Source organism: Leuresthes tenuis, unplaced genomic scaffold (genome assembly GCF_036924035.1).
Source record: "Leuresthes tenuis unplaced genomic scaffold, fLeuTen1.0.hap1 SCAF_8, whole genome shotgun sequence".
NCBI classification, from domain to species: domain Eukaryota; kingdom Metazoa; phylum Chordata; class Actinopteri; order Atheriniformes; family Atherinopsidae; genus Leuresthes; species Leuresthes tenuis.
Genome location: NW_027325362.1, coordinates 11,433,944 through 11,449,224, shown reverse-complemented (window position 1 = coordinate 11,449,224; position 15,281 = coordinate 11,433,944). Strand labels below are relative to the sequence as shown.

The 15,281-nt window shown below is 38.9% G+C and overlaps 3 protein-coding genes across 3 annotated transcripts in view; all 3 read left to right on the top strand.

Moving 5' to 3' along the window:
* The first annotated feature begins 34 nt into the window (after positions 1 to 34).
* LOC140312567 (autophagy-related protein 16) lies at positions 35 to 2,922 on the top strand. Its single transcript, XM_072390348.1, has 7 exons — positions 35 to 318; positions 402 to 465; positions 567 to 657; positions 948 to 1,021; positions 1,414 to 1,665; positions 1,790 to 1,911; positions 2,356 to 2,922. The coding sequence occupies exons 1-7, from the start codon at positions 231 to 233 to the stop codon at positions 2,427 to 2,429; spliced, it is 765 nt and encodes a 254-aa protein (XP_072246449.1). The 5' UTR covers positions 35 to 230; the 3' UTR covers positions 2,430 to 2,922.
* Positions 2,923 to 3,867: 945 nt separating this feature from the next.
* On the top strand, positions 3,868 to 5,213 carry tex36 (testis expressed 36). Its single transcript, XM_072390347.1, has 4 exons — positions 3,868 to 4,055; positions 4,143 to 4,283; positions 4,433 to 4,507; positions 4,613 to 5,213. The coding sequence occupies exons 1-4, from the start codon at positions 4,005 to 4,007 to the stop codon at positions 4,931 to 4,933; spliced, it is 588 nt and encodes a 195-aa protein (XP_072246448.1). The 5' UTR covers positions 3,868 to 4,004; the 3' UTR covers positions 4,934 to 5,213.
* An 8,998-nt stretch (positions 5,214 to 14,211) lies between these two features.
* LOC140312940 (C-terminal-binding protein 2-like) overlaps positions 14,212 to 15,281 on the top strand; it is a 62,942-nt gene continuing 61,872 nt past the window's right edge. Inside the window, exon 1 of the mRNA XM_072390834.1 lies at positions 14,212 to 14,513. The gene's annotated coding sequence lies outside the window, so the exon portion shown is untranslated. The remainder of the gene's footprint in view (positions 14,514 to 15,281) is intronic.

The window sequence follows — 15,281 nt, the reverse complement described above, 5'->3', positions numbered from 1 at the left end:
TATATTATATTATGGATATGGCCAGGAATTGTATCCAGCAGAGGAATGTCACGCTGCTGACTAAACAGGGAGGAGCTGTGAAACTTTGCTGCTAGACGTAAATTGTTTGGCAGATGGCTTCGAGTAGACGTCTCTGTCTTCGACTTCTCGGAAATCAAATTCACCTGTGATCTGCTCCTCGGCATCTTCAGGAACTGTGACTAAACGTGAACCGTCGCTTTGTTTCTACGATGGGAAGCTGGAAAAATCACGTGCGTGCGCGAATTCAGCAGAGAGATCACAAAGAAAAACTTCCATTTGTTGGAGTTTTCACAACCTGTAAGTTTCGTGTATTCTATTTTTCTTTTTTGTTCCTGATGGTCATTGTCTTAGCCAACGTGTATCTGTCTGTTTCCCTTCAGTGTCTCAGCTGGAGGAACGTTTTGAAATTCGCAAACATATTTTGGATGACGTCCAGTGTAAGAGGTTAGAAATGCATAAATGAAAACCATTTAGCTGCTTTGACTATTGAAACCATTATTTATTTATTTATTTTTTGTATTTTTGATGCTGTATTTCATTTATAGTTTTGAACGAGGTGGAGGTGGAGTTGAAGTTGGGAGAAACACCAGACTCCTTCAACTTCAGCTGAGAGAGAGTGAGCACCTGGCAGACAAGGTGCGTTAAATGACTAATACAGTTATAAACGCCATAGGTTTAGCATTCTGACAAATTAAGCATCATCAGTTTGCTCATATTTCTAATGGGCATTAGGTATGCATGTGATATTCTAAAAATATTTGGTAGGTTTTGGTGCCTTTTAGCCCAGTAAATTGATTATTGTCAAGAAAATCAGGTCAGAACAGGGAGATTATTTGTGTCTCTGTCTGGTATATGCAGACATTGACCTTTGAACTGGTGATGTCCTCCCATTACTTAATCAGTGCATACTTTGTTTGTCTCCCCAGCTGTCTCAAACCGTCTCTGACCTGACAGCTGTCCTGTATCTGAAAGAGGCTGAGCTACAATACTGGCAGTCACGGTATTTTGCAGTCTGTCATTTCACATGGCCAACGTAGTATAGGTCTAAAGTCTGCAAAAGAGACAAATAAACATGCGTCGAAAATGACGAGCATTTATTAATCTGCAGCTACTCCTTCAAAAATGGTTCAAATCGCTTGAAAGACTCGGCCTTCCTCTAGAATCTAGCAGTTTCCACATACAAGCAGGTTGAAAAATCTAAAGCTTAACCACAAATCAGCTCTGGTGGCAAAGTGGTGGAACCGCTGAACCAGCTTGAGAAGCATAAATCTACAGCACAAGCAGCTTGTTGTTTTTCTGTATTGGTCACTGAACTCATGACCTAAAATCTAGCTTAGAAGTGTGAAATGATAGTACTACGAAGCAATCAATAAATCAAAATTGTGCTTTCAGTGTGTCCCAATACCGTCAAGAGGCACTTACTCTGGCTAAAGGGAGTAACAACATGAAGGCGACCCTCTCAGAATTTGAGTTCACCATAGAAAGTCAGGCCAAACAGTTAGCAGTCCTGGGTTTGGAGCAGAAAGGACTGAAGGAGGCACTGGCGCAGGCTCATAGAGACAAAGAACAACTGTTGCAGCGATGGATTGAAGAGAAGAGGGAGGAAGCAGACAGGCTGAATCGATACAATGACACACAGGAACGGTAAGGGGACGCGTGTTCGATCTGTGTCACTAACAAGACTCAAAGACAACAATTTGGACAAGTGGAATGACAATGGTCACATTTCGGAGATTTTAGTTTGTCTCGCATTGCTGCACTTCACCAGGTGGCAACATCTGGCCAAACAGCTGAAGAGGCACCTCCAGAGGGAGAGGGGAAAAGAGTGTGGTCCCACAACAGCAAGCTCATCGACTCGAGGAAAAGAAACGACTCCATCAGTCTTTCAGAGTAAGAATTCTCACCCAAATATTAGTACACGATGCATTTGAAACAACGAATGTGCTTCCTAATTTGATACTACTTCAACTCAGTGCTGCTTCAGCAGGGCTTTTCATTAAAACCAACCTTCTCACATGGTCTTTTTTTTATATTTGATTCAAGTATTTTCAGTCTTGGTATTCAAAGATTTGAATTATTTTGGGTCAATGGGGAAAAAAATTAAGAGCTTAGTTTTTGACATGGTTTCCAACAGGATACATACGTTTAAGGGTTTTAAACATGTTTGGACATTGGTCATTTTCTAAATGCAGATTATGTGGTGCAATTTCTCTATTTTTTTCTTTTTTTTACTGTTTTTCTTGCTAACTGAACATTTTATGATTCCTTTCAATAGTTTCAACTTAGTATTTAGTCAGATTATGTCATTTGTACCTTTTGACATCTTATCCTCAGGAGTCCATAATAAAATGGATCTGTACAAAGGACACTCGGACTACAGCCGGGCCTCAGCTGCAACAAAAGTTTAGTCAAACATCGTTACCCGTCTTCCTCAATGTTCGTGTAGACCGGGAAAAAAAAATCATGACAGAATGATAATCAGTAAGTGTAAATTTAAGGACAAATGGTTTATCTATGTTTTTCTTTTGTTTTTATTTATGTAAATATTCACTCTAGTTTCTAATTTTTTGGGTTTAATTTAACTGAGTACTTAAATTTCACGACATCACCAACGTTACCCTTCTCCAAGAGACATCAGAGAAGTTTCAGTAAACTCAACACATGTGGACTTTGTCCTGAGGACACCGATTTTTAAAGAATTCTGTAAAGTTCTACAGTCGGGCAACCTCTGCTCATCTGGCTCATATCATTTTCAGTTTTATAAATGAATAACCTGGGTGTTTATTATTATTATTATTTTTAAATATATTTTAAAAAAGCTGCTGATGCAAAATGTCTTATTAAAACAGAAAAATGGAGCCCAGTCCCAGAATAAAGTTTGCTTCTGTATTTAAATGTTTTTCTTTTTTAATTTTCAAAGAAATAAAGAAACATAAGTGCCAAATACGTCTGTTCAATATGGCTTTTCTCTGTCATGTTCTTCTATCTAGAGACATTTATTGACTGAAGCTGACCTTGAACAATTTAATTTCTAAAAAAAAAAACAACTCTGCTGAGGGAAAAAAACAGAAATATTTCCGCCTCCTCGGGGCCAAATCTCATTTGAGATGTTTTGAGTTTAAGTGAATCGTCCTGTGGTCTGGCCAATAAACATTTAAAATTCTTTTTAGAAACCTGAGAAGGACCATCTGTCTTGTTATCAGCACATAGCCATGACTGCTATGAGAATGGATCAGTGTACAAAGTCAAGATTATTTGAGGGAAAATTATGTGCGAAGCTCTACAGCAAGAGTCTGAGTAAACTTCCAGTCCGGACCTGTCACCCAATGAAAACATTAGCTTTATTATCAGACTGAAACTAAGATCAGGAGTCTTCAGCTGTTCTTCACCCTTTATCGAGCAAGAACTGGAAAACAATTGAACTTATAAACTACAGCATTTGATCTGCTCAGTTGCCACAGTGAAGAAGAAATGATGGAGCAGAATGGTGAACACGCCTGTCTCCAACTTTGAAACATGTTAGCAGCATCGAGTTCAAAATGAGCTCGTATTTGTTGTTTTTTTTACCCTTCCTTACCCCCTGAACTGAACAATGACTCTCTGGGTAGTAGAAATAGAATAGAAAAATACTTGATTCAACCCTCAGTGGGGGAAATAGTTTCTCAATATTTGAAAATCAAACATGATACATTTAAAGTGGTGTATTTTGAATATCAGATATTTGAGTGTTCAGTACACATGCTGCCATAAATGTATCTGTTTAATTTGTAAAATAAATCCTAGATATTCAAAAAGTTTTTTTCCCCCAGTTTCTGTCAGAATTCCAGATCCCCATCACCATGGTGATCTAGGCTCAGATTTCAGGATGTTTGTTTGCTGCATGTTTCCATAGCCACCAGTTCATTAGTTGTCAAGTTGGACAGAAAGTGTGTTGTGTGCTGGTAAAACCAATCGGTCGGCTCAACGTCTCAAACCGTGTCAGAATGGTAAAAGGTGGAAAACGATATTCTTTGAAGAGCAATGATTGCAAATGGGTAAGAGATTCTTCATTTTGTCACCAAAATAGTCATAACATTAAGAAAATGCATGCGTAGTTAGCTTCTCTGTCATTTTGCTCTAAGTTTGCTCATCCAGTACTGCCAGAAAGTGAGACAAGATCTCGTGATACTTGTACAAGCACTGGGACTATGTGGACTCAAGTCAAAACAGCGTTGCCTCAGGCTTTGAACTTTGAGCGCTATCCTAAATGGAAATCTCAGCAGGTGTGTATGTCCCCAACACAATGCTTGGCTTGGCTGCTTTTCACTTTATAGTCATTGCCAAAGGCCTTAAAAGATTTCCTTGTAGTTATATCATCTCAGTGTATTTAGTGGTTTTCATTTTTTTGTGGTTCTGTCCTTTCTGCTTCTAGAAATCCAGAGAGTATCCTCTCTCTTGTCATGACAACAAGTTTGCCTTAAAAGACAACATGTCGGTCTTCTCTCAAGTGAGTATGTAGTGTAAAAATTTCAGGACATCACTAACTTATATATATATATATATATATCCATCAACACATTAACTGCATCTTTTTCATGTTGGTATACCTCAGGGTGTGGGACGGAGGAAATGTCCTGATGATCGCAGACAGAACAGCTCCCACTTCTGCCTGTGTCAGGTTGAAGCCGAAAGCAGCACCGAAGAGACCAAGCGCAACCTTACCACCTACCAAACTGACTTCACAGTGATGGCGGGCATCAATGTTCCAAACAGAACCAGGCTGTTCCCCCACAACCACAAGCTGAGGTCTGCAGAGGCAGCTTCGGCACGAGCAGGGGAGCAGTTCATGTGGTTTGGACGAGATAACTCAGACATCTCAGAGAACCTGGAAGTGTTGGCAGCTGCCAACTGCTCACCAACTTCCAAACCCTAAGATATCAGTACATTCAGGGCATTGTTGAGAGGACACAGAACAGAGACAGTTCAGAGAGGCTCAAATAAAGGGCTAAATTAGACACATTAGGATAAGATTCCCTTATTTTCAGGACTCTTGAATTTTAGCTGTACTCTAAAGAAGGAGGACAAAGAAGGGATCATTAACTGAAAGTTGGGCAGGAACAATCCACTAAATGTGCTAATATTGTGTAATTGTGCATTTAATCGCATACTTAACCACAATAAATGCACTTTATGATGCTGTTCATAAACACTAAGTTTCCTTTAATGGTATTTAAATGTACTTCGAAGCACATCATTTAGATGTGATTGAAATTTAACGTGACTGCAGTGAAATGACTTTTCTGTTATCTTCATAACATACTTGACGAGGCCCTCCGGTGACAAAAGAGCAGAAACCAAAATTATCTGCTTGTTGCTTTGCTAGTTTAGGTAAAGCTTGAAAAAACTCTGCATTCCACATTTTCCATAATGCAAAACAGTAGAAACTTTTGTTAGATGCCATTTATAAATACCCTCATATGCAAAAATTTATCAACTTTATTGTACCGCAACGGAATTTCTTGTACATTATGACGATAGTTTCCTTCATGGAACATATTGCTGATATTTTTAATTTTCAAAGATGTATTAGCACATACAGCAATGGTTGACTACACTGTGTGATTACAGAAGGGCCGGTCCTGGTTTGTTAGATTTATATTTGAGCCAGCTTTTGCAGCTGCACTGGCTTCCTTGTAACTCATACCTGTCAAAAAGGGCCAGACGAACAAAGTGCCATCATTAAACGCAATATCTGGGTGGCATAAACCTGTTGGATGTGGAAGTACACTAATTTAGCTTTTATATCTATAACATTGTCAGACTCTTGACAGCAGTATATGAAATTATATTGTTGATTTAAGTCATTGTTTTATTCCACACATGCTGACCTGGTGGCTGAGTTACCCACAATGCAATTTTGTTACTCACAGTTTGGTGACTGTAGCCTGGGGCAAAGATGAAGAGTCTGTTAGACTCACTTCTTTCAAATTCATGCCAGTTATCGGGCTGTTAAGATCCTTCCCAAGATGTTTTCACACATGCAGTATGTTCCCTTGGCACACAAACACCTTCCATTATTGGTGCCTCACGATCAGTTGGCCTTGTTTGCTATTTATTTCTAGCAGTTTAAGTTAGGAAGTTTTACTAATTGTGCAGACACTGCATTAAGCAGTTTTATTGCATTAAAAAGCAAAGTATTTAGTATTTTATCTGAGTGTGTGGGGGAGACATGAAAGGTTAAATTGAATTTGATTTTAAGAATTTATTTATCTAAAAGGTAAATTGCATAATGTTGATAATAATGGTTAAAATAATCACGTATACAGGTACCTAAGAAGATTGAATTGTCACTACTGCATGGGCCCTCTGTAGATTGTTGGTAGTTCACATTTTTTTCCAGCAGGGGGCAGCAGACTTACATTGCGAGTTGTTGTACGAGTTGTTAAAAGGCCAACAACTACATGAGATGTCATAGCAGCCAAAACTCCAACCAAAAACTCCTGCGCTATGTGTTTGCTCAACAATATTAATGTGTGGAAAACAGTTTTAAGAAGAATCCAGTAATTTTTTATTAGTGTATATCAAAACGAAAACACTGGAATTAAGTTTGTTAAATTAAATAAGCTTTATTTTTGTCAGGATGGATGGGTTTGTTTAAACCCTGGGGATGAAAGGCAAGGATATGTTTGTGTGTGGAGCCCAAATGAGAGAAGGAAGCGTGGGAGCGTGTGACAGAGAAGACTGCTCAGAAAAAGAAAAAAAAACACTTAAGAGAAGAGTATACCAGACCACTCTCTCCAATAACTGATGATTTCTCCAGAGTACGCTCTGACCAGCTGCTTTCTATCTCTAAGTACTCACCGGGGAGATGTGTTTTTCTCACAAGCTTTCTTTCAGCTGTTGTAATTTGCTCATTCATATACAGCATTGACCTTGTACAAGTTTGTTTCACTTTTTTAAAAAAGAAGTACATCTTACAACCTCCTTCCTTTTGTTCGCATCTGCAAAGGACTGGGGCCTTTTGTGATTTGAGATTATCTCACTTATCACTGCCAAAAAAAAAACTAATCCTTTGATGCAGGTGCACAGCTGAAAAAGGAGCTGCAGACTGAGAGGACTGTAATGGCCATCCACAGCTCTGTTTTAACCCTAGTTTTGCCTATTTTTGGTCAACAAGTGTAAACTATCCGTCCATGCAACAATTTTCTACAGCCATTTTAGTCAGTTCAGGGTCGAAGAGCGGGGGGCAGGGGGGACTGGAGCTCATTCCCAGCTACTACTGCAAAAAGCAGGATAGATTCTTGACTTGTACCTTGTCAATCACAGCGCCAACACAGAGACAAACAACCATGGACGGTCACACTCACTCATAAGACCAATTTTGAATCGGCAATTAACATAACATGCGTTTGGACTGTGGGAGGAAGCTGGAGTTCCCAGAGAGAACCAACGCGTGCACAAAGAAAAACATGCAAACTCCACACAGTGAGGACCAAAGCCAGGATTTGAGCTGGCCACCTTATGCTGTGAGATGGCACTGCTAACCACCACACAGCCTAAGTGGTCACTAAATTGATCAAAAGAACAACAACAGCGCTAACAACAGGGGCAAAATTCGCCTCAGTTTAGCATTATGGATTTGCCATTACTTGAACAACTGCACCGCACGGAAACCAACAACACTTCAGAATCAGAAACTCTCTCGACCTGTCTGAATAGCAGCAAGGCTTTTAATACTTCACAGGGGAGTAAGGGCTCTCTAGAGAGAGAGAGAGAGCGTGCTGAAATAGTGTGTCAATAATATTCAGTCTGTGACATGTTCAGCAAGATGTGTTTGTGTAATATTGTGTAGAGGCAAGACCGCAAGTACATGTAAATACTGTTGCCTGGTGGAGTATCAAACCTTTTTCCAAGGACAAAAGACGCATCTCAGTAAACAAGCATTCATCCACCAAAGCCTTGCACCTCATGAATATTAAATCAGACACTTTGAATACTACCTCTTTGGTGTTTGGAGGTTTCTAGTCTGGATTCTTACCATTTGCAGTGATTTATTCGCAGGTGCATGCGCCTCTTTGATGTGTTGAGTTGAGAGGTTTTGCACCTGTTGGAGGGGGGGAAAAAAATGCTTTGAAAACAAGAGGTGGATTTGCCAGACAGTCAAAATAACAGCAACAGAAGGAAGATTTGTGTTGCCATGGTACATTGTGTGCGTGTTTTCTTTTCAAAAAGGCTGCTGTGCTGTTATGACATATTCTGTTGTGTGGAGCAAAATCACTTTTTGTCGAATTAAATCCTTTTTTTTTTCCTTCTCTTGTCAGCTTTGACATCTGCTCCGACATTATGAGGTTGTGCATTTTGCATTTTGTCCATTACCCATTTATTAAAGATATAACTTCAAAGAGAGTTGCTATGGAGATACTGTGGTTAAATCACAGATCTCAAAGAATTTTCTTTCTGTCTATCTTTTTGCCAAGTATAACTAATTTCAAGCCTCCTTGATTTCCCTCTGTTCTTATGTATTTTTTAATAAGATGTAGAGGGCTCAGTGAAATTTTTATTTATGTCTAACATTTCATACAGTCCAAAATGGTCTTCCAGTTGACTCCGGAGGCTGGTTGAACTATACCCAAACGATAGGACTCTTTCCAATCTCCTGTCAGTCATTCCACGTGTAGTTCTTCCAATTCTCTGGCAGACTCTTATATTTCTGGCAGCCTGTCGGTTGGTGTCCCCTGGCAGCCGAGTGGTCCTCGTTGCAGTAATGGTCAGGGGCCCTCTAGAGTCTGAGCGAAGTGATAAAGGTGGCTGGCTATCTCATTTCCACAGAGGACTAGATTACATCCTGAGAACATTCCCATCACTCGAGGAGTTTGTTCAGTGAAGATAAGAGTTCCCCTGCTAAAGCCCAGCGAGGAGGCTCTGTGCATGTGTATCTCAGTCTTTTCACTGTACAAGTACTTTGGTGTGTGTTAGCTGCTGTCCTGTCTCCGCTGTCGAGGCTGCATCAGAAGATCAGACCTACACTAGCACAAAATAATGTTCCTCCCTGTATTTTTCAAACCTTAGATGCAGTTTGCATGCTAATTTGCGTGTAGGTGGTGAGAACAATTACATTAGGCTGGTTGTGAACAAAGACATGCAAGCACAGACTGTTCAAGTATCCCACCAGAGAGATAATAGTTTACACAAGGACTGATTTATTGATTATCCATCATTTATATGAAATGGTTTGCTCTTTTACTGATGATTAAATATATAAAGTAGAAATGGTAAGTTACATGTAAGCCCTTTGCCTTTAGTCTTCAATAACTGATTATATTTCCAACATAATTCCTCTCTTAGTTTTCTGATCTTTTTTTTTGTTACTTAATAATAAATTAAGGCTGTTTTTTCAAAGGTTTGCATGCTTCTACCCGTCAAGTCTTGTCATAATGTTCAACATGCTGAAACAATTTTTGTTCAAATGATAAACACAAGGGGCAAAGACACTAATCTATGGTAAAAGCCTAAGCTTTAACCCATCAAATGGGTTTTTATCAAATTTTCAAAGCTTCCTGAGAGATTGGGAAACAAAGGTTTTAGTGGTCATTGGGAATTCTGCAAACTCTTTCAGGAATACATAGAGGCTGCTTCCAAACAATGCTAAGGTTTTAAAAAGTGTTTTTAAATGGTGCCTTGGTTCTTAATGGGATAAGAATAAGACGAAACAATGTGACACAAAGGGCCAACAACAGATATCCTCTGCTCAGAGATACATTTCTTTTAGCTAAATCTGTAGCTTAGTCTGGATTGCCACATGTGTACATTATTACAAAGTGTTTCATCAGTACTTCAGAAGCTCCACCTCTTTGTTCCATCAACACTGCTCCATCATAACCACAACAGCCCAGCAATTTAATCTCATTAGGTAACACGCATAACTCTGTTCCAATCAGGAGCCAAACCACACAGCCCTCAGAGCTTCTTTATGCTCTCTCTCATACTCGAACAAGAGAAGGTCATTAATTCAGGAAATCTGATTAGAAATATGTCAACAAGTGAAGCTAATCCCCTTTGACACAGTCCTCTAATTGTATGAGACAAGTGCAGCTGAAACAAAATTACATTTGTCTTAAATTTTGTTTCCTTCAGATGGTATTTTGCGCCAGCAGTAAACAGCCCAGTGTGGTGACTGCTGTTATTTTTGGATATGACTGTATAACTTCCTGCTTTCAGCTCCATTGCAAACCATATCTGCAGTTTAAATAGTCAGCTATGGAAACTGATTGAACATCTCACATAAACATTGATGGCATTTAGTTTCCTGCTGTAGGAGGAAGCAAAAACAACAAGAGACATCACAACAAGTCCAATAAACTACTTTCACACTTATGTTCCAGTCAGATGGGGAAACCTGCCTCATTTGCATTCTCTTCGAGACACAAATATAAAGGCATCCCTATATCTCTTAAAGGCAGCTTAGAGTGTGATAGAAGCTTTAATGTTGTGGAATATAATTAGATGTGAGTGTGGTCACGGAGGCTTTGTTGAAACATACCGTGCCATTTTAAAAGCAGAAGACATTCTGCGGATGCTCAGTATATACACTTAATGGAAGAGGTACATACGTACAGTGACACACTATTAACTATCAATCATCAAACATGAATTACTCTTCCATATAGTGCTGATTACAATATCCCATGCAGAATGTGCGCTGGCTGTTAAGTTCTTGATTTAACATGATCTGCACTTTTTAGCTGAGGAGAATCACAAGTTATCTGCTCATGGAGCTGAAGTTAAATTAGCTGCACTTCCTTTGCTCATGAAGGGCCAAAGATGTGAAATGTTAATTCAAAATCATACACGAGGTCACTATGGAGATAACTGGGTTATCCACGGTGGTTTATACAAAGTTATTTTGAATAGTAAAAGACTGTTTGATGAATAGATAAATGTGTGGACTGAGTGAATATGACTCATCAGTTTATTTTCACATAAAAGATTGTAAATCAAGATCTAAGTATATAGTGCACACACAGCTGCATGTTAAAGGAAGGCTGTGCAATAAGGTAATTTGAGCACAAGAAATTGATTCAAGGTTGCAGTGAAATATTCATTCAAATGAAGTAACGAGTGGAGCAGCATAAGAATAACCCACCTTTAAAGATTAACATAACCCTTGGAGGTGTTATTGTATCCCTATAACCAAGTCAAGACTTTAGCAGGTGCAGAACAGCTCTCCCTCTCTGTGATTTACTGCATTAAGTCCCTCAATTTTAGTAGCACAATCATGAGCCTCCCGTTCACTCTCTGGAGTAGAAGAATCGCTTTGCATTTTAAAAAGGTCAAACACTCAGATCTCTGCCAGGAGGAACTGAGGAAAGAAATGTCTCTTTGCAGAAATATGCAGTTGCAGACTGCTGATCCTCTGAAATATTTATATTGAACAGATTAGGAGTGTGTTTCAACAGACATCATGCAACAACTAGTGTACTAACAAAAGTAAATCGTAATAGCAAACATGAATGAGGCGAATATTTAGCTAATCTTCAAAGCAGCATTTTTTAAATAGATTTTCTGTAAATAGGACTTACTCTAAGTCCTATTACATGGCTGTTGTTTTTAAATCTTGTAATGTTTCTCCAATAATGTATTTTATAAAGGGACCTACGGTAAAGACGACAAAGTATAACCCTATATATAATACAACACAATCTTTTTTGGATATAATCTATGACAATAAAGCAACTTATATATCAAACTTTGATATGAAAATGACCTAGAGACAATGCTGCCACAGTTATACACTTTATTATGCATGTCATTCGGTTTCATGAAATAATGTCTACCATCAGTATCCTGGTCACTCTTCATTAGAATTTGATTGGTTTGATAATATTTTAATGGGTTTTGTGTAGTCCTATCTATTTTGAGAATCTAAATTACATTTTGAGTCACAGATGCAGCCTCACAGCTGTGACTCAAATTGTGTCGTCTGTCTGTTCCTCCTCCTCCTCACCAGCCCCTCTTGTGCCTCTGAGAACATATGTTTCCATTGGTGTTCCTTGTTGGCTGGTGTTGGTCTTTGGAGTGTTTGGGCTTATGCCCAGTAGTTACACTGTACTGAGGACAAAATGACCAGAGGAAAAGATGCTGTCAGAACAGGGCCAAGAGCCCCCAGGCCAGGGACCACACACACTAACACACAAGGTACATGGTACAGAATCTACAACACTGCAAGACACATATCACAGAGTACAATGAATTGCACAGTTAATAATAAGTAAGTAATGTTATCGATCTTTAATTAAGCCATTTCAAACATGAGATTTACACTGAGGGGAGACAACGCATATTTTTGACAGCAATAGGGAGACTTGTTTCTGCTTTAGTAAAAACTGACAAACTATCAAACTATCTATGATTGTAAGGCCTGTTGGGTGAACTGGTACCAAAAGACATAAGTTTGAGCCAGTTTAGATCCAACGTTTTTGAAGATAAATGTTTCAATTAGCTGCTCCTCTTATCTTACATTTGAGTATACATAACCATTTTGTTATATAGTTGCCTATTTGTTGTATACACATATATCCTGATTAAGAGGACAAAACCTTATAATGCCTTCAGATTTGAGGTTCAGTGACATGTTGGATCAACTGAGAGCACTGCACTTATGAATGTGCATGCAAATCTTGAGGTATTTTTTGTTACACAATGCTCCGTTAAAAATGACAATTTGGTGGTTATGATTAAAAACTATGCAGGAAAGTGAGTCATAGTTTATCTATCTATCTTGTTAGAATTATTTAATTTTTCTTATTTATTTATTTATTTGAACAAGTAAAATAGAAAAACATCAGTGCGGCTAGTATCAGTCTTCAGCAATCTAGAAGCTTAGTTGTGTGCCATGTACCTAAAGCATATATTAATGTGCAAAATTAGTCTGCCTTTTCTTTTTCTGTCACACTTTCAAATACAATGTGAAGGTATGTCAAGATTGATTGCATGGTGATATTGGAGTTTTATGAGTCATGCTATCCTTTAACTTCCCCTGCTGTCACTCTTGCATCATTAGCTTTGGTTTACACTGGCAAAAAGTCGGTCACAAAAGGTTAAATTTGGCGGTGAAAGTGAGAAATCAACTCACAAATATGTGAATTACTGAGCTGATACACTACCTTCTCTTTTTTTTAACAGATGCACTGTGTCTGGGTTTACAAATAGGAAGCTGGCAAAACCAGTGTTGTGTTGAAATCTTGTTTTTTGCTAAATCCAACCTGTTCTTTTTGACCCACTTAATAAAGTAAATAAATGATATAACATTCATATACATTCAGCTATTATCTTATGATAGGTGTTATAGCCTACTGTTAAAGATTCGCTTTTATGTCAAATCAATCTAAAAATGCATTTTTCTTTAACATGCAATGAACAAATGGGTTTATAAATCTGTTATGTCAAAGAGAAATGAACTAAGAGATAATCTTAGAAGCTGTAGAATGCAAAAAAATATGATCCTGAAAGAGGTTGGTATGCAGGGAATTACATAGCCTACAAAAGTAAACTTCAAGGTTAGCGGGATCCTTACAAGATGATGTACAGACAAACCACTACCTAACATCAAACATGGCATGATGTCAGCTTGGCCTTATATGTGTTGATACACCCAAAAGCATGTTTGAGTCAAAAAATTTTAAACTTTTAATTCTAATGTTTTAAAACAAAGTAATGTTAGCAATCGAGCTAGTGCCCGCTAACAGCTAATGTGATTCTAGCTAGCAACACTGCTCCCATGAGTGTTTGTTTCACGGTGAACATAAACAAAAACAAAAGAAATGTCTACATGTTTAAAACATTTAGAGTTAAGTTCAGCTGTTATATTAGCATATTATGTTGCTTAAACGGGGGCTGTTTTGGTGACGTTTAAAAAGTGCACCTTTGAGCTAGATCACTTGAAAGGTCTAAAGAGGCCTCATATTGTTGATTATAAGTCAATAAGTTCAGGGTACATGTTTTAAATATACTAATATCTCAATTTCAATTTCCTTTGAAAATTCCCACTGTCCCATCTCCATCAACTGCCAGAAGACCGTGTTATCTGCGGAGTGTGTATGCGAGCGCGCGCGCTCGCGCGTGTGCGTATGTGTGTGTGACTGAGGGAGAAGTGGGCAAAGGCTCCGCCTCACTCTAAGAGCGAGAGGAAAAAAAGGAAAAGCAAACTGATACACACCTCTCAATTCTGGCAGGAGGAAAAGAATAGGAGTGTTTATGAAGCGTATAAGTAAACAGCAGGATAACCAGGCACACCGTGAGCCGAGCCTACTTGCCCACGTTAAAACCGACATCAGCCACCGCTTCCAAGCGCCGGAGATTGTCCCGTCGGGTGCAGGATTAAGTTTTTATGTCATCTAAAGGTGGATCATTATCTAAATCCGAGATAACAAGCGAATTTGAAATGCGTAGCCTGCGATGCTATTTTTGGAGCCCCAAAAGCCGACGTTTGAACTCTCAGTAAACATCCAGTCGAGGTAGGATTCAAGATTATTGCAAAGGTGGTGTGAAATATTTCCGTGTGTGCTCCACCGGGGTATAGTTTTGAAAGCTATACTCGCATCGTTTGTCCATGTGTCCCTGCGCCATCAGCAAGGAGGTACAAGGGAGGGTGGGAGTAGACATTAGCCGATACTCCACTTCATAGTGATGTGAGAGGAGGCTTTATTAAGTTCCTAATGAGCTGAACTATCATAAAGTAATGATGAACATATATTAAAGATCCAATTCAGATCAATTATACATATATATCTAAATATAAATTTAGATATTGATAGACTCTTTAAAAATGAATCTGAGAACATGAAGGATACTGACGTGTATATCAGAGTTAGATGAAAAGTTTGTCAGTAATGCGTTTTGAAGCAGTCCTTTCAAGCATGTGTGCACCCAAATAAACCCACTTTGGACCCCCTCTTGTCATCTTCTGCATATTAATTAATTAGTGACCCAATCAGATGTCCACAGGAGTACCTGCATGTTTTAAAGATGGATGACCACCCTTCTATTGAACAGTTTTGACAGGCAGAGAGGGGCACCGCTTCTCAAAAGGCAACTCACTCCTCTTCCACTCCTCTTTTTTTTTTTTCTTCTTACTGCAGTTGGAGGCTCTAGTCGGAAGAAAGCCTCAAGTGGAGGAAGAAAGGAGGGGTGTGGGGGGGGCTCCATTGTCTGGCGAGGGGAGGGGTGGGGATAGAGGCTGTATGCAGATGTGCTGCTGGCAACGGACATCTGCTCTACCCCCC

Coding starts and splice junctions, on each gene's coding strand:
- LOC140312567 (XM_072390348.1), top strand. CDS start 231: ATGGGAAGCTGGAAAAATCACGTGCGTGCGCGAATTCAGCAGAGAGAT. Junction 319..401: donor TGTTGGAGTTTTCACAACCT/GTAAGTTTCGTG, acceptor GTTTCCCTTCAG/TGTCTCAGCTGGAGGAACGT. Junction 658..947: donor GTGAGCACCTGGCAGACAAG/GTGCGTTAAATG, acceptor TTGTCTCCCCAG/CTGTCTCAAACCGTCTCTGA.
- tex36 (XM_072390347.1), top strand. CDS start 4,005: ATGGTAAAAGGTGGAAAACGATATTCTTTGAAGAGCAATGATTGCAAA. Junction 4,056..4,142: donor AGAGCAATGATTGCAAATGG/GTAAGAGATTCT, acceptor TTTTGCTCTAAG/TTTGCTCATCCAGTACTGCC. Junction 4,284..4,432: donor CTAAATGGAAATCTCAGCAG/GTGTGTATGTCC, acceptor TTCTGCTTCTAG/AAATCCAGAGAGTATCCTCT.